This window comes from Geotrypetes seraphini, chromosome 12, assembly GCF_902459505.1.
Source record: "Geotrypetes seraphini chromosome 12, aGeoSer1.1, whole genome shotgun sequence".
NCBI lineage: Eukaryota > Metazoa > Chordata > Amphibia > Gymnophiona > Dermophiidae > Geotrypetes > Geotrypetes seraphini.
The window spans coordinates 36,528,048-36,552,595 of NC_047095.1; the positions used below are offsets into that span (position 1 = coordinate 36,528,048).

The following is a 24,548-nucleotide window of genomic DNA, read 5'->3' on the forward strand; positions in this document are numbered from 1 at the left end:
TCACGCTCAACAAAGCCCAGTTGTTAGACGCTGTTTATAGAATCAGGGCCTTAGTGCTGATATTCTATCTAGTCAAGTGCCACAGAATACCAGCAGGTAGCCCCACACAGGTGATTTAGCCAAGCAGAAGCCTTTCCTGTCGGGTGTAGATCACGTTCAATATTGACTCCATTGTTCCATTATAATCACTGGTTTTCTTGTTCTCTGCATCTACAGATTCTTTTATAGAACATGCCTTCTGGTTTTCTAGGTTACTACTGCATCATGGATGAAAGGAAAAACCTGTGGAATTTGTGGAAATAATGATGGACAAAAGACAAATGATCTCCAAAAACCCAATCAGGAGAAAGCACTGAGTTGTTCCAGTTTTGTTCATTCCTGGGTATTACCAAGGAGTGCCTGCTCCGCTGGAGGTTAAGATCATGTCAGTTATAAAAATCCTAATAAACAAGATCAGAATTCATTGGTAAAAGACCACCACAAGAAATTTACAGAGAAAGTTGTCTGCACACCCATAATAATAGTAATTTTTTCATGTTGAACAGAAACAGCATATGTCATGGCTGATGTAGATGCTTAATTTAACTAATCTAATCTAATCCACAAGTTATTCATCACACTATACCAAAAAGGTTCAAGGCGATTTCAATCAAAGAGGCTGCAAAATCTAGGGGAAAATACATAAGCAATCAATTATTAAAATATCACCATAACATGAATATTACAACAAGTCATATAAAAAGTTTTATAATTTTTACGAAACCTTAAATAGCATCTGGTGACTATGATTTGGGATATGCTTCCCAATGTGCATCACTTTGCATTGCAAAGTTATATTTGAGATTGCTTGTCATATCTTCATCATATTTTTCTGCAGAATGCAATTTAAAACACCAATTTGTGAAGTTGGAGAAACAAATTTTTAACGGAGAGGAGTCTACCTGCTACTCTACTGATCCAGTGTTACAGTGTTTGAAAGGTTGCACACCAACAGAAACAATCTTAGTCAAGGCTGGATTTCACTGTGTCCCAACAGGTAAATTATAACAGTTAAAGCAGGGGCAGATCCACGGGAGGCCTGTGGTAGACTAGAAACTTCCACTTTTTGCTTCAGGTCAAGCCAACCCAAACTTGACTGGAAGAAGGAATTCAACACTGCAAGTAGAAGCTTTGTTTTTCTTTTACCATCAACCCAGCTCTTTGGGCTTCCTGATGGCAAATCCATTTCTACTGATCAGTCTCATGCAAGGAGATCATGGATTGGGGGGGGGGGGGAAGAGTGAGACTGTGGAGTTCAACCAATGGGAATGTGCTGGGGTATGAAAACTGGAAGGCAAAGTGCAGTCGCAGGTAGGGAGGAAGAAAGTAAATTTGCTCTTCTGCTCTGTGCAGGGCCCCAGAGGCATTCAGAGCTCCAATCACAATGTGTAGATGAGATAATGGTGCGGGAAGGAGGGAATTTGGGTTTGTTAAGAACTGGGCAACATTCTGAGGAAAAGGGAACCTGTTCTAGAAGGATGGGTTCCTTCTTAACTAGAGTGGAATGAGGCTAAAGTTCAAAAAGGTACTAAAGTTCAAAAAGGAGATAGTCCAGCTTTTAAATTAAATCTTTGGGAAAATCCAACAGATACTCAAGCATTCATGGTTTGGAATAATCACAAGAAGCTGGGAAATTGTTTACATTAGAATATCTCAATAGAGAGGTTGCATTTTAAAGGTTCAAGTAGCCCAGATCCATTTAGATAAAGAAAGGACAATTCCAAGTTACCATCATCAGCTTCTAGGCAGATTACCCCTAATTCTATATATATATAGAGAGAGAGAGAGAGAGAGAGAGCTCAAACTTGCACGTACACATTTGAGTGTGTGCCCAAAATGTGCATGCAATTTAATTGTTTAGCTAGCCAAAGTGCTGATATTTGGTCACTAACAATCAATTATTGGTGCTATAGAGTAATTGGAATTTACATGTGATTCTTTATAGTCGATATGTGTTTGTAATTTTTTCTATGCATATCTGGAAAGGGAATATTGCCATGGCAGGGGCATAGGCAAGTTGGGAGCATTTTTAGGATTTGCACACAGTGTTATAGAATTCAGGGGATCCATACCTAATTTATGCACAGGGATTTATACCAGGATTCAGTTGATGTAAATTCTTATACCCCAAATTGGGCACAAATTAAAAAGAAGTAATGAATACAGACAACTATTTAGACCAGTGATCTCAAACTCAAACCCTTTGCAGGGCCACATTTTGGATTTGTAGGTACTTGGAGGGCTCAGAAAAAATAGTTAATGTTTTTCTCAATAACAGACTATGGACTTTTTCTCCAGGAACTTGTCCAAACCTTTCTTAAAACCAGCTACACTATCCGCTCTTACCACATCCTCTGGCAACACGTTCCAGAGCTTAACTATTCTCTGAGTGGAAAACAATTTCCTCTAATTGGTTTTAAAAGTACGATCAAAGCTCGGTTTGCGAGTAACGCAGTTTGTGAGTGTCTTGTAAGACAAGCAAAACATTCTCGCATATCTTGTCTCGCAAACCGAGTGTTGACTCGATTTGCGAGCACCCCCCCCCCGAGAACCAGCATCGCTCCCCCCCACTCACGAAGGCCCCCTTGCGCGAACCGACACCCCCCGCCCGAACAACTTCAATCTTACCCCCATCTGGCACCGGCACGCAGCACACAGGACGTGCCGGTGCCGCTGAAAGAAGTTCCTGCCTCTTGCTGGGCCTTGAGCATTAGCGCATGTTCAAGGCCTTCTAGTTCTCCCTCTCTCCAAGATTCTCGGGCAGGGGGTGCCGGTTCATGCGGGGGGGGGCTTCGTGAGCGGAGGGTGGAGCGATGACGGTTCTCGGGGGGTGGAGCAACGCCACTGACCTCGGGGGGTGGGGATGGGTGGGAAAATATCAAGCCAGTTTCCCTTAGTTCCTATGGGGAAACTCGCTTTGATATATGAGTACTTTGGTTTACGAGCATGCTTCTGGAACAAATTAAGCTCGTAAACCAAGATTCCACTGTATTTCCTTGTAACTTCATCGAGTGTCCCCTAGTCTTTGTAATTTTTGACAGAGTGAAAAATCGATCCACTTGTACCCGTTGTACTCCACTCAGGTTAACGGGTGCTAGAATAGATTAGTCTGATCCAGTATGGCTATTCTTCCTATGTCTTACCCCTATATTCAGGCTCCCATTTCCCCTTTTACCTTCCCTATTTCTACCTTTTTTCACCAACTTAAAAATCTGTCCCTTTTCTCTGTCCTTCACCTCCATAGAACTCCCTCTCCATTTCCCCTTTCCCCATCAACTTTCACTTAGGTTTTATTATTATTGATAACAATTTTGCATGAGGTAAAACTCTTTATAGTTTATAAATCTTTCCTTTAACTATTAAAGGAAAGATTTATAAACTATAAAGGGTTTTTACCTCATGCAAAATTGTCATTTCTTTAATAAGACATTAACTATTTTTTCTGCAGCCCTCCAAGTACCCTATTTTTTCTGCAGCTCTCACAGTTAAAGTTTAACATCTTTCCTTTCTCAAAACTGACACATTTCAATCACTATATTGAAAGTAAAATCATTTTCCCTACCTTTGTTGTCTGGTGACTTTATTTTTCTGTGCTTTTAACTGTTTCCAGGGCCTCCTGCATGCTTCTCCTCTGGTCCTCCTTCCCTCCCCCAACCAACATCTCTCTCTCCCTCCCTCCATGAATCCAATTTTTCACTCTCTGCCCTTTCCCCCTTCCCCAATGTAACATTTCTCCTTCCCTCCTTTCTGCACCTCCCCATTCATCTCACCTTCTCCACGTTCAACACGTTCTGTCTCTTGCACACTTTCTCTCTGTCATTGCCTCTTCCCTCAGCGGCATCCCTCTTTCCCACCCCCCAACCCAACATGCTCTCTCTCCTTGCACCATCTCACCCTCACCTCCAGTGTGTAGCACCTTTCCTTTCCCTCCCTTTCTGCCAGGTCCAGCAGCACCTCTTCTCCCTTCCTTTTACCGCCCCCCTGTCCAGTATTACTCCTTTCCTGCACCCCTGTCCAGCAGTAGCCCTTCTCCCTTCCTTTTACCTCCCCCCTGTACAGCAGTACCCCTTCTCCCTTCCCTGCTCCCCCTGTCCAGCATCCACTAGCTTAAGTTTAGCTTTAGCCGCTGTTTCATCAGGCAGCCTCGGGGCTTTTGCTAGGCTGGCCCGCCTCGCATCATCGAAGTGGGCTGGCCTAGTAAAGGCCCTGCGGCTGCTTGATGAAACTGCAGCTAAAGCTAAACTAAAACTAGTGGCAGCTGTGTGATTAAGTTATAATCACAATGAGCTTCCGCTGCTGCTCTGGGGGTGAGAAGAAGAGGAGTCCCAGCAGCGTATAGCCGGCAGAAGGCAGGAAGTCTGCCAGCGTCAGTGATTGGGGCTGAAGGCAGGAAATCAGCTGATGCCGGCACGGGTGATCGGCAGCAGAAAGCGAGATTATTCTACTGTGCATGAAGGGGCACGGAGGCATGCAGGCACAGAGTTTCAATCACACATGCACGGCCAAGGGTTTTATTGTTATTGATGACAATTTTGCATGAGGTAAAACTCTTTATAGTTTATAAATCTTTCCTTTTGGCTAAGTCTTAATAATAATATTGTAATTTATAGCTAAAGAGACATATGATCAAGAAACTGTTTTATTTTATTTTTGTGATTATGATAAACATACCGAGGACCTCAAAGTAGTACCTGGTGGGCCGCAAGTTTGAGACCACTGACTTAGAGCATGCATGCAAAAGATAACTTTGTTGGGGTGGAGTAAAATTGTTATTTATTTATTTACTTATTTATTTAATTTGTTTTCTTTTTTTTGTTTGTTTATTTTATGTTTTTATTTCTAATATGATAACAACCCAAAGACCTAAAAAGCAGCCTCAAGAATAAGTCTCCTAGTGGAAAGATCCGGGCACCCTTAAACAGCCCAGAAACAAAACAAAAAAAAGAGAATACAGTCAAAAAGAAAAAACAGTGCCTTCAGGTGCCCAAAGATAGGCTCTGAGCTAGATCCAACGATTGACGTTTCAGACGACCACCCTCTCGACGAGCACATTGCCAGAGAAGTCGCAATTCTCCAGGCCCTCGAGGACGAACAGCAGCTAGCTGATCAGAAGAGGAGGAAGAAGATTCACCAAAGGAAATGCCAGGGAAAATTTGTGAGGCCTCCGGAAGAGATCTCACCGTGCGCAGAGAGCCCTCCAAATAAAATAGAAGGGCAAAAGGATGACGCCATCTATATTTAATTTATTGCTCAAGTAAATAATGGAGCAAAGGCTTCAGTTCCGCTCGCCTGCACAAAGTGACAGCAGAGAGATCTTGATATAGCTCAAAGTCCACAGAGCTCCATTTAAGCACAGGGAGAGATCTAGCCTTCTGCAAAAGTACTTCCTTAAGTTTAAAGTCCTTAAAGCAGACCACAATATCTCTGGGCTTATTGCCCCGAGGAGACATCAAAGTTCTATGCGCTCGTTCAATATGTATATCCGCTGCAGATTGGTCTCCCAGATCTGCTCCCAAAAGTGATAACGCAATTTGTTGCACAACCTGCTCACAATTTTGATATTCAGCAGACTCAGGGATACCCCGAATCCACAAATTAGAGCGCTGGCTCCTATTTTCCAAATCTTCCAGTTTGTCATAAATATAGACCTGTTGAGATTGTAACTCTTTCGATCAGGAATCCACAACCGCCAACTCTGCACGATGATCTTCCAGGGAGATTTCCATCTCCCCCACATGAGTACCCAGGTCAGCCAAGTCAGCCCTAAGATCTTTAGCCAAGGTTACAAACTCACCATGAAGCCCCTTCATATCTGTGCAAATTTCCTTAAATAGCTACCTCACTTCCGATAAAGGGTCAGACGAGGAAATAGAAGAATCCTCCGGAACCGTTGAAACTTGCACTGTCGGCGGGGCATGCAGGCCCCCTCCATGTGGCGCCATTGTAGAGGCCTCCAGCGATAACGGGCCAAAGGCATAATCCTGCAGCGTTTTTCGAGCAGAGTGAGTCATAACGATAAAAGCAGATGCGACAGGGTAACCCAGGTGCAAAGCAACACTAGAGTGGGTTGAAATCACTCGATAGAGAGATGTAAATCAAAGATTAATACTCAAGGCATACGGAGCCATTCAGCCCAGTGACGTCACTTCCCCCCCTTTAATTTGTTTTCTATCCCGTTAAACATACATAATATACAGTTAACAGGTTACAATTTATGGGGTACAATTTTAAAGTACATATATGCCACTGAATTTCTGGTGGAAATTAAATGAATAATCAGAAAGGGAGGTTGCTCATTGCACACTTAGGGGGCCCTTTTTCTGAACTATGTTAAGCACTGAGGGCCCAGATTCTGTAAATAGTGCCAATAGCAGCAGTCGCTTAGAAAAGCAGTGCCGATCAGGTGTCAATCACGCGACAGTGCCAATTATAGAATTGCGGTCAAGTCAAAAGTAGATGCTAGAAATGTAGGACAAGGGGGAGGTCAAAGGAAGGGAGAAAAGCTACTCCTGGACAGGGGGAACAGGAAAGGGGTGTTGCTGGATAGGGGGGAGGGAAAAGGAAAGGAGAAGAGCTACTGCTGGACAGGGGAGCAGGGAAGGGGTGCTACTGAACGGGGGAGGACAAATGAAGAGAGAAGGGCTACTGCTGGACAGGGGGAGATATAAGAAAAGGAGAAGGACTACTGCTGGACAAGGAAAGCAAGGAAAGGGTGCTGCTGGACAGGAGAGAGGTCAAAGGAAGGGAGAAGGGCTACTGATGGACAGGGGGAGCAGTAAAGGGGTACTGCTGGACAGGGGGGAGGTAAAAGGAAAGGAGAAGGGCTACTGCTGGACAGGGAAGCAGGGAAGGGGTGCTGCTGGACAGGGGGAGCAGGGAAGGAGTGCTGCTGGACAGGGGGGAAGTAAAAGGAAGTAAGAAAGACAGACAGTGGGCAGGGAGAGAGACAGAAAGAAAGAAAGACAGACAGACAGGGGCTAGGGAGAGAGATAGAAAGAAAGACAGACAGGGGGCAGGGAGAGAGACAGAAAGAAAGAAAGAAAGACAGAAAGGGGGACAGAGACAGAAAGAAAGACAGACAGGAGGAGAAAGACAGACAGACAGGGAGCCAGGGAGAGAGAGACAGAAAGACAGACATACAAAAAGAGAAAGAAAGAAATGCCTAAGTCTACACATCTATTCTATCTCCCGTTAATATAATGGGCTAAAAAAACTAGTTCTATATATGACACCTAAAAAAAAAAAAAAAAATCAGTACCAAGAAAGACGGCATTTGACACAATTCTATAAAATGCCTCTGAAGTTATGTGCAGTTTATAGATTCACTCACAGCACCTGTACACGTGACTAACATCTAGGCCAATGAAAACCAGGCCTGAATATATATACCTAAGTTGTGGATCAGGCGTATTCTATAGAAGTGTTCATAGCATTTAGAAATGTCCATGATCTGCCCATGCTCCTCCCCCTTTCCACACCCCCTTTTCATATTCATGCACTAGAGGTGACACATAACATCTTGTACAAGGCACCTACCAAGCTGTGCATGTAACTTCTAATTAGTACCAAGTAGCATCAATGACTAGGTGTTAATTGCCAATTACCAGTGCTCATTGCAAATCAGCTATGTGCACTGATTTTCACGCACAACTTATGGCACTATGGGCTAGATTCACTTAGCAAACCGATCGTGTACCGATCAGTTTGTGACCTGATTTCCCTCCGACCAAATTCACTAACCTGTGTCCTGATCATCCTCCGATCTGCACATGCAAATGAGGGGGAACGGCATTCAAATGATGACAGGCAGCGATTTACTAACAAAAAACCTGCAACACCAACGAGGCTGGACGATCACAAACAAGCGACTGCTGAAGACCAGTCGCTCAGGTCCTTTCCGACTGCTCTGCTTTCGGCCGCCCTGCTCTCTGCCCTGTTTTTCTGCTCTCTGCCTCGTACTCCTGCTCTCAGCCCCGATCTCCAGCCTGCTCCGAACTCCTGCAGCCCTGATCTCCTGCCGCCCCAAATTCCTGCAGCCCCAATCTCCTGCCTGCCCCGATCTCCTGCAGCCCTGACTCTTCCGCACCTTCCCTGCAGTGCAAGCCCATGGTTTTAATCCGCGGGCATAAAGCAGTTTAAAACCACGGGCTTGGGAAGAAAAAAGAAAGAAATTTCCTGCTCTGCCGAGCACAGAGGCCAGCACATGTGCAGACAATCTACAGATGGTCTCCGCATGCTCAAGGATCGCTGTTCAGCGATCCGATTCAGTCTTTTGGGGGCATGATTCCCATTGCATGAGGGCGATTTGTGAATCAGTCCCCTGGACACGGATCGGATCGGATCCCTCATGGATCCGATCCGATCTGTGCCCTTAGTGAATCTAGCCCTATGTTCAGAATTGGGGGGGGGGGGTAAGCACTTCTATGTTGACCCAATCTGAAATACATAATCATGGGAATGCCTACCATAAGCAGTGAAATCCTACATTAAGCTTCTGCAGTAACAGCACATGTTATCATGATTTAGTAAAAGGGCCTCTTACAAGTAATCAGCAATGACTTGGGTTAAAATATCCTACCTAGAGCTATGATGTACTAGGTTCATAGACAACCCCGCGAAAGACAAAGGCGCGCGCCGACAACTGAGCGCAAGACAGAGGCGCGCGTCAAAGAAAATTACAGTTTTTAGGGGCTCCGACGGGGGGTTTTGTTGGGGAGTCCCCCCCCAGTTTACTTAATAGAGATCGCGCTGGCGTTGTGGGGGGTTTGGGGGGTTGTAACCCTCCACATTTTACTGTAAATTTAACTTTTTCCCTAAAAACGGAAAAAGTGAAGTTTTCAGTAAAATGTGGGGGGTTACAACCCCCCACACCCCCCACAACGCGGCGCAATCTCTATTAAGTAAAGTGGGGGGGTTCCCCCCCACGCCCCCCCGTCGGAGCCGTAAAAACAGTAATTTTCTGCGGCGTGCGCCTCCGCGCTGCGCTCAATTGTCTACGCGCGCCTTTGTCCCGGCGCGCTTTTGACCTGACACCGATGTACTAAGATGTAAGTCCCCTCACAGAAAGAGCCAGCACCATAGGAAGTTTTTCATTATTTCTATTGGTGGTTTTTTTGTCTGTTTTCTTTGTTTCGTTTTTGCCGTGCTGGCTCTTTTACATTTTAAACAGCAGTTTTCGTGTTAAAAAAAAAATGCGCTTGAAATTCACATTTTTTTTTTCCACAAATAAATTTTGCACCTTCGTGAGGTGTAATCAAGAGTCACGTAAAATTGCAGCTGTGTGCGCTTTTCTTTGTGTTATTTAGCCAACTGGAAATGGTAAATGAGCTCATTTCCATTTTTGTTCAACTCATTAGCCAACTTTGCATAAAACTTGCCAACAGGGTTGCCTAGGAAGACAAAAAACACCACAGTAATTGGTGCTGTCGCCTGTCTGCAATCCCATTCACAGCTTTTTGTTCATCAGCCCTTTTGTCTGCCACTGATTCCACTCTTCATTTCTAGGGGTTTTTTTCCCTTTTATCTCCAAACAGTATGTTGATTACATAATACAGACAATTGTTCAACAACATAATCTCCTAATTAATTCTCATTTAGTGGCAATTTAGCCTTATAGTCAGATTCAGTGCTTAGAGAAAAGCTTTCCTCTATCACATATTAGAAAACTGTTGCACCAAATTGTGAGGAAGAGAAGTGGAAAATAATTACCTAAGTGGCTTTTTGTGTTTAATGTTTTCTTTCTATTAGTTTTGAGAACTCATGAATGCTAACTTTTTATGCTTGTACTGATTGACTGGATATAAAGGTTTGCCCAATGTTGAGGATCTAATTAATGAAGACATTAAGTACCAGGAAGTGCATATACAGTACCGTGTTTAACCCAAATTAAACTAGAGGGATGCCCTCGGGGAGTAATAAGTCTGCAGGGCGTGTCACTGATGATAATGCAGGTTTAATGTTTAGGAACTTATGTGTTTGTTTATGGCATCTTCTTTCACAGTAATTGGTTTTAGGTAAGCGTGAAAGGTTAGCTGGGTCTGTGGCCCGACTGCAGGTGGTTATTGTAGGAAAGGCCTGTAGAGTCGACTGGGTTCTTAGCTGAGGGTGGTTAAGCATTAGAGGTGCAGTAATCCTCCAGACAAAACTGATGGGGTGCATCAGCCCAATTTACAAAGTGCAACATTGAACACCGTATAACAAGATTCTAGATGTGCTGTACCTGCGGATTTAAGCCAGTAGACTTATTTCAGCCACCTTAATTGCATGTTTAGGGAGTCATGTATCACCAGCATTGAAACCGGCCCAATAGCGTGTTTCTTGCCAGTTCAACTCTGCTGATGCATCAGGCATCGGGGTGACTAATGAGACGTACTGTAGAATCTTGCAGAGTCACCGCTGCCGTGTTCAAAATTGCCTGGGCAGGCAGTTCAGGTCCCCCGCCCACCCCACCCCCCCCCAGCAGATGCAAAGTGAAAGATCCTGTTACTGCAGGGAAATGCCTCCCCAGCCGCACACTCAGTTATGAGCGCATCTTGGTCTCGTTCCCCACCAATCAAACAACTTTTCCACCATGGACGTGGGCCGAGGCCCAAAGACCGGGCTGGTCAAGCTCTGCAGTCGGCGCAGAGACAGCATTCCCGAGTCCGAGCTGGCACCTAGCATGCCCACTTCTCATAAATTCTCTTGTTTTTGCTGAGCTGGTGGGTGGACTCATGATTTTATAGAAGATTGGCTTTCTTTTGCTTTCTTTTCAGCCCGAGTCCCTGAAACGGTTGTATAGCATGTTGTGCACACAAAGAAAGGAATGCACACTATAGGGGACCCAATGAAAGATAACTAATATATCGCCCAATACAACTGCTTTTAAGTTGTCAGCAGTTTATTATGGATGAGCAATGACACTGAGAGTTCCCATTCACCTTTTCTGAGAGAATTTAAGGTTTAGAGATTTTGTGTTTGGCTACAAATAAAAGAAGAAATATAATACGATCTGTGCAATTCTTGGTTGCCTGTGAGATGATAGAGACAGCGTGGAGGTGGCAAGTACATGTGTAAATGCCAGTACTCGAGTCACTGATGCACATATGTGAATACCTATGCATGAAAATAATAATTCAGCAGCAATAACAGCAGACCGCCAAATAGTCAAAGAGTAGCGGAAGAATAAAAGCTTGAATGCACAAACTCAGATACAGAGTGGAGGAGTGGCCCAGGGGTTAGCGCTGTTGCCTCGGCACCCTGAGGATGTAGGCTCAATTCCAGCATCACTTAACCCTCCATTGCCCCAGGGACTATGGTTAGATTGTGAGCCCACTGAGACAGATAGGGAAAATACAGAGTACCTATCACTATTCAATGTGCACCTCTTAGGACCCCCCTTAGGATATACGAGTAAGCATATATAAATAAATAAGCTAAGAGTATGTATATCAGTGTCAGAGCTCATTCAGTAAAGAGAAAAAGACAATGCGAGGGAGGGGAAGCAGTAGGCAGGAAGGCATGCTCATATTTCTTCACTGGTACTGAAGCTCTAATGAGTGAGAAACGGCTCAAAGAGCATGAGAGTGAGAAAGCTTTCAAATGAGTTTTACTCACTCCTGATGAATGAGACTTGGCATCTCTGTAGTAGGTGGAGCATTGAATTCACATGTTCTGATCAGGACATGGAGAATTCCCATAGCATTTTACAAGGGGCTTTGCCAAATGAGAGCCTCTTGTAAAAATAGATGCAAGACTGCATGTGTAATTTTCCATATACAGAGGAAACGGAGAAAAGAAGTGTGGAACCCCACTAACCCCCCACATATACACAGGAAAAGCTTTCTAAAATCATTGCTCTCTCTGTAGAGGGCCCTTATCCTTGCAGAAGCAGTCCGTCTACCCTCTACCAGGAGTCTATTCCATGCATCTACCACTCTCTTTTAAAAAAGTATTTTCTTAGATCACTTCTGAGCCTATCGCCTTTTAACTTCATCCTATTCCCACTCATTCTGGAGCTTCCATTCAAATAAAAGAGACTCGCCTCGTGTGCATTTATACCATGTCTCCCCTCTCCCATCTTGCCTCCAAAGTACACATATTGAGATCTTTAAATCTGTTCTCATACACCTTATGATGAAGACCACTGACCATTTTAGTAGCCTTCCTCTGGACTGACTCCATCTTGTTTATATCTTTTTGAAGTTGTGGTCTCCAGAATTGTACACAATATTCTAAATGAGGTCTCAGCAGGGCATCAATACCTCCTTCTCCCTATGCATCCTAGCATCCTTCTAGCTTTTGCCTTCAATATTTTAACCTTTTGGCCATCTTAAGATAGTCACATACTATCATTCCCAAGTCCCACTCCTCGTTCGTGCACAAAAGTTCTTCACCCCTAAACTGTACCGTTCCCTTGGATATTTGCAGCCCAAATGCATGCCGTTCAATTTCTTAGCATTAAATCTTATCTGCCAAATTACAGACCATTCTTCAAGCTTCTCCAGGTCCTTCCTCATGTTATTCACACCATCAGGGGTGTCTACCCTATGGCAGATTTCGGTATCATCCACAAAGAGGCAAATTTTACCTGACAGCCCTTTAGCAGTATTGCTTACAAAAAATGTTAAAAAGAACAGGCCCAAGAGCCAAACCTTGAGACACACTACTGGTAACATCCCTTTCCTCAGCGAGATCTCCATTGGCCACTGCCGTCTGTTGCCTTCCACTCAATCAGTTCCTGACCCAGTCTGTCACTTTGGGGGTCCATCCCGAAGGCACTCAATGTATTTATTAGACACCTGTGTGGAACACTGTCAAAGGCTTTCCCAAAATCTAAGTACACCACATCTAGCACACTCCCTCTATCCAATTCTCTGGTCACCCAGTCAAAGAAATACCCTGAAAAATCTCACTCTTTAATCTTCGATCTCACTCCTTAGTATAGTAAATCTCTCTCTTTGGGGTGGTCCGCCCTTGGCATCTCTGCTACTAACCAAACTCTGCCTTCACATGTTCATCAGTCACTGTACTTACAGCAACCACAAAGCTTTGCCCCAGATGTGTAAATACAGAAAAAGAAAATACGTGCCTCCTTTTCCTCATTCTTTATAATCTAGCACATTTAGAATAAAGCCTTAACAGCACACTGTTTAAGGATAAATTATTAACACTTGAAAATATCCCCTTGGGAAATACTGTACCATAAGCATGGTTAAGTGCACAGCAGTAGAGATGATAGAACCAAATAACTAGCTTCTTATTGTATCTGTGAGGATCACTGTGCATCTCTGTTCATTTTCAATCAATGCCACTCTTTGAATGCAGTACATTCTTGCTGATTCTGTGCAGAGTAGCTGAAAGCTGCTCATCTGTCTAGAGTTTGTCAATCCACACAAGGACCGACCTTGCCTAGGTTTCTCTGGGCACACAGAAACCGGCAGATGTATTAAAACAAATAGATTATAGTTCTTAGTAGTCCTTGCTAAAGATTTGTAATTGAATTATTTTCTAACGTGGCTTCTTAAGTTAAGTATATTTGCAAGCTGTGCTTTCGGAACACTTTGGGAATGAAGTGCTGAAATCAGGAGAAGCTGCTGACGTAAGACAAAAGATTTTAGCTCAGAAAACTATTCAAAAAGGACATTGTTTAAGAACAGCCGTGCCGAGTCTACATTGTGCAGATTGCAGCCTTCGTACAAATACCCGGCTTAAATGTGTAAATATGATTTTACAATGCCGCTATTTGTATACCAGGATGCCACAAGACACATGGGTCCTGATTCTATAAACAGCACCTAAAACATTGGCGCTTAGTGCATGTCAGTCTTAAGTTAGGCTCCATGTATAGAATCGTGCCTAACAGCGCCTATGCATCCTATTTAGGCCAGGACTTTTATTTCAATTTCTATCCCAGGAGCTCAGAACGAGTCACAGCAAAGAACATGCACAGTAGTTTAGTGGCAGGACTGGTTACGAAACATGGTATATATAAGTGGGATTCAAAATGTTGTGTGATCGTGGCACCGAGGTACCCCCCCTCTTCAAACCCAGCATGCACCCAAAAAGAGGGAGGAAAAAGCCTCAGACTAATGTAGCAGTATCGAACCAAAAGGTACACATGAAAACTGCTCTTGATACTTTCACTGGCAAAAAAAACTCCCTCATAGAACAGCTCAGGTTTAGAAAAGGGCAAAGTCACCCGGAGGCACGTTCAAGGTCTTAGCTGACAAAAGACGACTTGAGCTCCAACGCTGTCATGTCTTCTCCCTCTTTTTTGGGTGCATGCTGGGTTTGAAGAGGGGGGTACCTCGGTGCCACGATCACACAACATTTTGAATCATTATATGAACATATTATATGTTGCGCATCCTCGTATAATTTGTTAGTATATAAGAGGGGAGTCTGAATGCTAGTGTCTATTCAGTTGACGAGGAAGGTCTTCACTGCCCTCCGGAATGTCATCAGTGAGGTTAGCGCTCGTGTTGTGTAGGTAGCTGGTTCCATAGCCGAGGGACAAAGTGACTGCGGGGGCACTTGCGAGCTGTTTCCATCTAGAGAGAGCCTCCCGGGGGGGGGGGGGGATGCATAGTCGCCTGTCAGCTTCTGACCAGAGGGGGCAGTTGAGGGTATACTGGTGTAGCTTGGCTGTGATGTAGGTAAGGGCTGTGCTGTGGAATCAGTACCGACGCCTGAGTTAGTCACCAACAGGCACATAAGTCGAAAACATGCCAAATATGCTCTCAATCCACATTCCTAACCATGCCTACTTTCCAGTAGATACCTTGGACTAGGCACCTAACTGAATGTGGTAGGCACCTACCATCCAATTAATTTTAATATAAGCCAATTATGAGGTGTTAATTGCTTATCGGTACTGATTAAGCTTTTTGAATAATTACGTGCTTAGATTGGCTTTAACTGTAGGCATCTCTATAGAATTCCTCAGATAGGGCCAATTCAGTAAATGTTGCAGAGTTAGGCACCAGGATGATCCACACGAAGCTAGTGTTCTGCTCTGCACGGACCAACCTTTACAGAATACTAGCTTAGTGCACATTTTGCACCTGACTTTGGGCATGAACACTTATGCCCGCCAAAAAGCTGGTGTAAATGCTCCCGCTAAAGTGACGGCACTTAAGTGCATAACTCCAGGTATTGCAAAGTATAGCGCCCTCAACCTGCCCATGCATCTCCTGTGGCCATGCTCCCCCTTGGAGTTGCACACTATGGGCTAGATTCACTGACCCCCGATTCCGTGTCCAATCCGTGCCCGATTGTACGCAGGCCGACTAATTCACGAAAGGCCTGCATGCAAATGCGGATGATCATTGACACGCCCCCCCACCCATCGCACGGATTGCTAGAGAGCGAACCTGATGCATGCGCAGACCATCTGTAGATGGTTTGCGCATGCGTCTAAGAGCCGCGACTTTTTCTTTCTTCCTTTTTTTAAACTTTTACTTTTTTTAAATGCCCAGCAAGCCCGTGGTTTTAACCCGCTTTAAACCCGCAGGTTAAAACTACGGGCTTGCAGTGCGGGGAAGGGGAGGAGATCAGGGCTGGGTCAGGCGGTAGGAGAGATTTGGGCTGAGACGGGGGCAGAGAAGCAGGGCGGCAGAAGGCAGGGCAGTCAGAAAGGACCTCAGCGACTGATCCTCAGCAGTCGCTTACCTTAGGTCGGCTGGCCCAGTCGGTGTTGCTTTTTTTATTTTAGAGAATCGTTTCCTTCCTGCTTTGCATGCTGATTCCCCTTATTTGCATGCACGGATCGGGATGGGATCGCTACACAGGTTAGTGAATCGGGTCAGAGGGAAATCGGGTCGCAAACTGATCGGTACATGCTCGGTTTGCTTTGTGAATCCAGCCCTATGTAATTCAGTGTGTAAGGCAGATCCATGTGCAACTCCTAATTATTGCCCATTAAGTGCTTGTTAACACAACTTATTGTTAATGCTTAATTGGCTAATTAATTTACGCAAGTATTTGGGATCTGCACACAACCTTGGCAATCTATGAGGGATCACTGAAAAGTTTTCAGCCCAACCATCAAAGTTGGGGCAATTTCCATCGAGGGCTATACACGTAGTTCAGCAATTTTCCACTTTTTTTTGTTCTGTATTTTTCCAACGGAATGAATAAAGTGGAAAATCACTGGACTAAAGTGTATAGCCCTCAATGGAGACTGCCTCAACTTTGTTTGTTGGGTTGAGAACTTTTCAGCGGCCCCTCATATGCAGAATCCAGAATATATATTTAAGGGGCATATTTATGTAATACATTGCCCCCATATCCACAATGAAGGTCCAGCTACCTGAAACATTCAGCGTTGTTTTCATAGACTACAAATGATCAGATCTCTTGCTAAATTGTTGGAACCTTCTTTAAACATACTAATTCATTCCCTAGTGATATTATGTATTGATTATTGCAACACCCTTTTTAAAGGCATAACAAAAAAGGAACTAATTGTGCAAAATACCGCAATAAAAATTATATTTAATGCTAAAAAATACTATCATGTTCCCCCCCCCCCCTTCTTGCGCAAAGCACATTGGTTGCCTGTTGAACACAGAATTAGTTATAAAATTCTATTACTTGCACTCAAGACAAGTCAAAGTAACCAACCTGAATTTATCAATAGCTTACTAATTCCTTATTGTCCATCTAAAGCACTTCGCTCTATGGCACAAAACCTTCTTGCAGTCCCATCCCTAAAGTACATAAACGCAATAAGATCAAATCATTTTGCAATGACCGCGCCTTCCTTTTGGAATTCTATTCCTAATTATCTTCATGAAGAATTATCTCTGCTTCATTTTAAAACAAAGCTGAAAACATTTCTATTCCAAGATGCACTCGATACCTAATTGCCCTTATAAGGGCTACACACATGCAAACAGCAGAATCCCTGTCGTTTTTTCCTTAATTATTCTCTTTTCTCAAAATATTGTAGTTCCTACCCCTTTTTCCATTTGTTCCCTGCCGTCTTTGTCTGAGTATGTCACGTAGATTTTAATTGTCAACTGCAAACCTTACTTTTGTTGAAAACTGTATTTTTATTGTACACTGCTCAGAAGTCTGATTGAGTGGTATAAAATTTTTTTAATAAATTTGAAACTTGAAACACTTCAACCCAGATGTCCCAATTCTAGGCAAATTTGGGCTTCTGAAGTATTTAGTCCAAACAATGCATTACCTTACCTTTATTTGGTTTTGTTTTTTAATTAGCCTTTATTTCTCTGCTTAAATTCTTGCATTATAAAGGCCCCGCTTCTGATTATTTTAAACAAAATCATAAATACTATTTTGCTGAAAGCTAATCAGTTAATTTTTCTGTTTCACAGATTCTGCAGCAAGCCCGGCTGTCTGGCACAGAAGCAGGAATCAGAAATCAGAGGATATAATAGAAGAGGTGGAAGCCCACACTAATTGTGCCTGCAGTACAGATTGTACTGGAGTGTAACACTTAGTAATTAGGTGCAAATTGTGTAACTACAAAAATACAGAGAATGTGTTCCATGCAAATAACATTCTATAAAACACGGTTCATGCATTGACAAAATTATAAACACATCTATGTGACTCCAGATGTACTGCCAAATTTTGTATTCAAATTTATTTTAATAGACTTTTCTAACAATAAAGTAATCATGTTAAACATTGTTTTGTTCTAAAATTCTGGTGGCTAAACAAATCACTTTTATCATGCACAGTAGGAATTATCCATTTCCTCTCCTAAATCTGACTATAAAATCACAAAAGGCATGCTTTATTTCTAGTTTGTTTGTTTTTTTTACAATTTTCCATGCTATCCAGTGACAAAAAGAAACAGATTGAACTTATCCAGCCAGAATAATGCTTTATAAAGTTGCAAGCTATAGGAGACCTGTAGGCTCCCACAATATAAGCTGTAGCTTTAGGTGGACTTTTGAGCAATCATTTTTATATTTTGGGGACTTATATACCGTCTTTTTGTAGTTACACAACCACATGTACAGGTATTTATTTTGTACCTGGGGCAATGGGGGATTAATCCAGTATGGTGGACATATGTTCCTTCCCAATTTCACTGTCAATACTGGCTTTATAACTCCATTAATTTGGGTCATATCCAAACATCTATAAATCATAGAGATTAGCAAACATTTACAGTTACTGCATATTAAGGGGTCCTTTTATTAAGCTGTGATAACAGTAGGCTTTATTACATTACATTACATTAATGACTTCTATTCTGCCCATACCTTGCAGTTCTAGGCGGATTACTAAAGAGACTAACTGGGCATTTCCAGGAAAAATACAATGTAGGAGTTTTGGTTTACAAAAATGATAACTGTACATTTCCAGGGGAATTAAATTCAGGGAGTTGGTTACATTTCCAGGAGGTTTGCAATTTTAAGGAGTTGTTTACATGGTCGAGTCTTTGGAGATGAAGAAATAGCAGAATAAGAACAGACTTTTTGGGGGAGGGAATTAAAGGGGAGGGGGGATAAGGGGAGGGGTTAGGACGGGGATAAGGGGAGGGGTTAGGAGAGCTGTATAAATTTTTGAAGAGCAGGGTTTTGATTTCTTTTCGGAATGTTTTAAAGTCGTTCGTTGTTGTCAGTAAGTTGGAGATGATGTGGTCAAGTTTCGCTGCTTGCGTTGCTAGTAGGTTGTCAAATATCTTCTTGCGCTGAGTACCTTTGAATGGGGGGAAGGTAAATAATAATAATAATTTTATTCTTATATACCGCCAAAGCCATATAAGTTTGAGGCGGTTTACAGCAAGAAGCGCTGGACAATCAGCGAAGAGGTTACAATCAAAGTCAGCAATACAATCTTACATAATAAAGAATATGAAAGCTAAAAGGTTCATAGGGTTACAGGATTGAATAAGAAGTGGTGAGTAGATTCTTAGTTAACCAATCGATTGAACAGACTTGTTTTTAATAGTTTTCTAAAACTGAAGTAGGATGAAGAGTGCGCGAAAACGTTACTAAGCCAGTCGTTCCATTTGCCTGCCTGAAAGGCAAGAGTTCTGTCCAAGAATCTTTTGTAGTGGCAGGCTCCTTTGTCTGGTAGTAAGGTTTAGATTTAGGCGGTTGTTTAGGTAAGTAGGGGCGGAGCCATTTATTGCTTTGAATAATATACAGTATAGTTTGAATTGGATTGGTGCTTGTATAGGTAGCCAGTGTGAGTCTAGATAAGGTATTACGCCCTTACATAGGTCTGTTCCATGCACTATGGCCATTTTTGCCATGGCTATAAAAAGTTTGACATGCTTGCTGTAGCATGTCCCACAGAAGTCCATAGTTTAGCACCTAACACAGCTTATGAAAGGGTCCATAAATTTTGCCATTAATCTGCAGTAACCACAAAATGTTACCACACTTTAGGAAGCAGAGGCCTAAAAGTGTATGAGACTGCTGGGTGTAAGCATTCCTATCGATGAGCTAACTATTGCCTATTAGCATGACAATAAAGCTTAGGATTTTAAAATAGATAAAATGTTGCAGATAGCCAGTGTTTCCATGACATCCTGTTTATCTATTTTGTCTGTTTAAATTGTAAGCTCTTTGAGCAGGGACTGTCTTCTTCTTTGTGACTCTGTACAGCGCTGCGTGCATCTGGTACCACTATAGAAATAGCAGTTCACAGTACATATCTACACTGATACAATCTTATATTATCATAGCAAAATCTCATATGCAGATGAGTACTGAAGAATATAGTCCCGAATTCTATAAAAAGTGCCAAACATTGTGCTCTCAAATTTTGGCACATGCCCAATTTGTACGCACAATTTAATCAAATAACGAACCAATTAACACTGATAATTGGGTCCTTAACAAGCAATTATTGGTGCTCATAGGTGTGGGAAGAGGGGAGGCCACAGGGGCCATGGCCATCCCAAAAAATTTTCGGTTGATGATTGTTGCTCTCCCTCCCATCTCCCGATGTTATGATTTTAAATCATCAGGCAGCCACCATGCACTGTCAAACAGCAGGCCCACCCAGGAAACTTTCATTCTACTTCTGGGGGTAGGCCTGCTTGTGGACGCTGCGCGGTGGCTGCCTGAAAATTTAAAACTATAGCACCAGGAGGAAGCGGGTGGAGGACTCGGAAGCTGCTGAGAGGTCGTGTGCTAGGGTGGAGCTCCTGGCCCCCCCCCCCAAACAAAGCAACATTCCGCTAATTGGTACTAATTAGATTAATAAAAATTAAAGTTGGTGCTAATTGGATTTAATAAAAACCGACATGCGTAAAAGTAGGTGCAGCATCTGCGCCTAAATTTTACGCATGGGTCCAAAATGGAGGCACAGAAATGAGAGGGTTATGGGAAGATCGTGAGCATTCCTCCAAGTTACACATGGAGTTATAGAAGAAGAGGGGATCCACGCTTAATTTAGGTACAAGGATTTACACCACAGTTTCAGTTGGCCTAAATGGCTGTGTTTAAAGTTAAGTGTGGTTCCCGGGGCTAAGCGTTAGTCTATAAAAGGCTAGATGCGTCCAAAGGTGTGAGAAACCCTTGTTCTAGTCCAGTGTTTCTCAAAGTTTTTTTTAGCTCCGGCGCACTAAACAGAGCAAATGTTTTTCATGGCACCAGTGTGCCTCCTGAGATTTCAGGTGTGCCGCGACACACTGGCGAGGAGGAGAGTGGTCCACGCCGGCTGACTGCCCACAGGATGTGCCTCTTGCGGCGAGAGGCACGTCCTGTAGGAAGTCGGCCAACGCAGATGACTCTCCTCCAGGCCGGTGTCTCTCCTCCTCTCCCCGTACCTCCTGGATCCCTCTACTGAAGCGGGTCGCGGCCCGAAGGGTCTCCGCTCACTTCCGTGTGCCTTCTGGCTGGGGCACTGGATTTAGTGTGCCGCCTGCCGGAAAGTTTATACTGGTCTAAAATGAGACAGTAACATCTCTTTACTTTATTCTTTTTTTTATTTTTTTTTAAATTCTTTATTGATTTTTAATCAAAAACAGTGTCATACAAATGAAAGAACAAAAGATATTCCACATATTACACTACAGGTAACATAAATATCATTCAATAATTTCATTTTCCTGCATATAATAATATCATAATATATCCTAATATACAATACAAATGAATAAAGTTACCCAAATATCACTATCAATATTTATTCCCCTCCCTCCAACCCCCCACCCCCCTGGATGTGTAAAGATAAATAAACCAAAGAAAAGAAGAGATATGATGAAAATACATTATGTTTTTACAAATTTAGTCAATGGGCTCCAAATTTTATTAAATACCTCACTAAAACCCCTAAATTCTGCGTTAATTCATTCGTATCTGTATGTAGTACACACATTCACTCACCAAAATGTATAATTAATTCTATCATGGTTTTTCCAATTGCTTATAATCAATTGAATGGCTATACCTGTTAGGATCATAAATAGACGACTCTTATATTTATCTAGTGTGGGTTTCACATGTAAAATTGTTCCACAAATTATAGCCTCATATGACATTGGAACATTTGAATCTAGTACAAAATTTATTTGTCCCCAAATTGACTTCCAATATATTAATATAAACGGACAAAAATACAACAGATGATCCAAAGGCTCTCAGTGGAAGCCAGGGGGTTTAAATTATATACCATGGGGTTTTTTTATTATTATTATTCAGGAAGAGGGTCCTGAATATATGACTGGTTTGATTAATATATGAAATTATGGTAACTAACTACATGAAACTGCTGTTTCCAAGCCCCATAGGGGTTAAATATAAAGCTTTAGCTTTGCACTCAGCTACCTTTTCATGTTTAGCAGCAAGATCGTGGAACGCTGCTTCCAGTTCAATTAAGATATATTCCTTCCTAGGGAACATTCAGGAAACCTCTCAAGCCCTATATATTTGAAAACTATGTAGTACTTGTAGGTGTTAGTTGATTTAGAGGTCTTTCATATATGTTTTTAAGAATTTTTACATTTAAAAACAATTTATGCTGTTAATATTTATTATTATGTAATTCCTGATTATGAACAGTTTTTTATGGATTATAAATTGCATTGAATTCCCATTTTGGGCATATTAGTGATTCATAATAAATAATGTAATGTAATTAAGAGTTCTATAAATGGTGCCCAACTCATTTAGTACTCTTTTTTTTTTTTCTTTTGTGCCCAAATTTGGGTGATATTTCCTGAATTTACTGGAAAAAAAGCTAGCGCTATGCACTATTCTATAAACAGCACTCCAGTTGCGGGCACGAGGATTTACAGCAACTCAAACCTGATATAAATCCCTGCACCTAAATTAGGCGTGGATCTGCCATATTCTACAGCACTTAGAAAGATACCAAAAAAAGAAATGTATAAGTAAGCGGGAGGTTGACCCAATGAACTCGCTTGCATCCAGTGGTTATAAACGATTAATTATTAAGTGGATCCTCAGTGTGAGGTTTATGAGCTCTAAAGAGACAGTCCCAACAGAGGCCACTCTATTGCTCCTTAAAACCCAGGTATTACCCGGCAACAAACCCACTCAGGTTTCTGCCACACACCACGGGTTCACTAATGTGCATTTGAATTAACCACGTGACTTATACACATAACTAGTGAATCTAAGGGCTCCTTTTACTAAGGTCCGCTAGCGTTTTGAGCGCGCGCAAACCACACACTAAATGAAAAATATTAACGCAAGCTCTATGGAGGCGTTAGCGTTTAGTACACGTGGCATTGTAGCGCACGCTAAGCACATGCTAACACCGCTAGCGTACCTTAGTAAAAGGAGCCTTAAAGCCCAAATTCTGTAACCAGCACCTAAAGTTAGGCACCTATTTCGATGGCGCTCAACTAGATAGGCGCCTATCTAAATTGAATAACAAACTCGATTAAGCTTTTTAATCAGCACTGATTGAAACATAGGCGCCTATCAAGAAAGCGTGATTCTATAACAAGGCGCCTCTAAAAAATTTAGGTGGCCTTCAAAAAAAATAGACACTATGCATGTTAGGCGTGGGCGTGGCTATATATTAGGCGCCTTGTTGAAGAATCACTGCTCTTAAGCGTGCTTAAGTGCTCAGCTAGGCACTTAACTTTTAGTTGTGCCTAGAGCTGGCCTATTTCTTGGGTGCCTCCAAAATAGTTTACGCTCAGCGTGATTCATTAAAAAGTACCCAATTTTACTTGAATCGTGCTGAACAGTGCCTAATTAGGCACCTAACTTTTGGGCTATTCTTACAGAACACGCCCTTAAGTATTCAACATAAATGAAAACCTAATATCAATGAGACAATAGTCTATGAATGTAAACCAGAGTTCAATGAGTCAGCCCCACCGATTACCAGCCAGAGCAGGAACAAACAGCAGTATAACAACCAGAAGCGCACTTAGCAGTTCTTCAGCAGAACATCATCTCCCGCCTACGTATATAATACACAGATCAGGCATTTGTTGCGTGTTCCTTGTTACTACCACTTTTTGGGACCCCTGAAGAAGATGTGTTGTTCGAAACACGGGCCGTGTTGGGTCCCATATTTTATATAAAGTGGTTTGTACGCAACAATCTGTTCAAAATAAACTTTGCCTGCATCTTGGGCATTTGTCTGCAGTACCTTTCCTTGGCTTTTTGACTCATTTTGTATGGCACTGCTCCGCTCTATCTGGTTAATAGATTTTCTATAGCATCGTACAAACATAGTCGAGAATCTCACGCCTTGTTTAATTTTCCCTCTGTACAAGGCTGTAAAAGCAAGAAATTTCTTGATCATACTTTGGCATTTCAGGTAGCTTCCCATGATAAAGAATTTTGATCGTTGTTGCTTATTGCTTACTCTTACAAACATTTTAGAATTCAGCTGACAGATTAAGTTTTATTTTTTGTGGAATTCATTGTGCCATATTTTTAAAATGGAGAAAATAATAGCTGTCCAATGAGGAAGTTATAAAAAGTTTATGGAGGTCTAGGAGCCATTATCAAATTATTGTAAGGAATAATTATAATTAAGTAATTAATAATTTATTTCTCTCCTTTTGATTATTGAAGTATAAGGGGGGGATGATTTTATATGTATAAAATTATATGATTATATTGGAAGAAGAATGGGAGGGTGAAGTTATAGTTTGATTTCAGTGAATGTATGATTAATAAGTATTATTATAGTGTATATGATTGTATAATGAATTACTTGTTGAAAGTTTTAAAATGAATAAAGAAATTTAAAAAAAAAAATAATTCAGCTGAAAACTTATCTTTTTTTATAATACTTGGTCAAATAATTTATTCTGCTCTTAATGATATTGTTCCTTGTTAATAGTCTGTTGTAAACCGCGTTGAACTTATAGCTACGCGGTTAATAAGCACGATGTTATGTTATGTTCTGCTACAAAGATGTGTATGTAAATTCTAATTGTTGCCAATTAGCTCCAATAATTAATCGTTTAGTGCCCGTTTATTGACACTAAGGGGCCGGATTCTCTAACCGTTACTGATTTTTTAGGCATCAACTGAGTTTCAAGGTGCCTGAGGTTGTGATAGGACAGAGTACACTACAGGGGTTCAAGGAAGGATTGG

At 42.1% G+C, this 24,548-nt stretch overlaps 1 protein-coding gene across 1 annotated transcript in view; it reads left to right on the forward strand.

Moving 5' to 3' along the window:
- The window catches only part of LOC117346769 (vitellogenin-1-like), a 138,571-nt gene extending 121,089 nt beyond the window's left edge, over window positions 1–17,482 (forward strand). Inside the window, exons 32-34 of the mRNA XM_033916849.1 lie at window positions 251–413; window positions 878–1,036; window positions 17,364–17,482. Of these exons, the coding sequence (XP_033772740.1) occupies window positions 251–413; window positions 878–1,036; window positions 17,364–17,482 (441 nt within the window). The remainder of the gene's footprint in view (window positions 1–250; window positions 414–877; window positions 1,037–17,363) is intronic.
- Window positions 17,483–24,548: the final 7,066 nt, after the last annotated feature.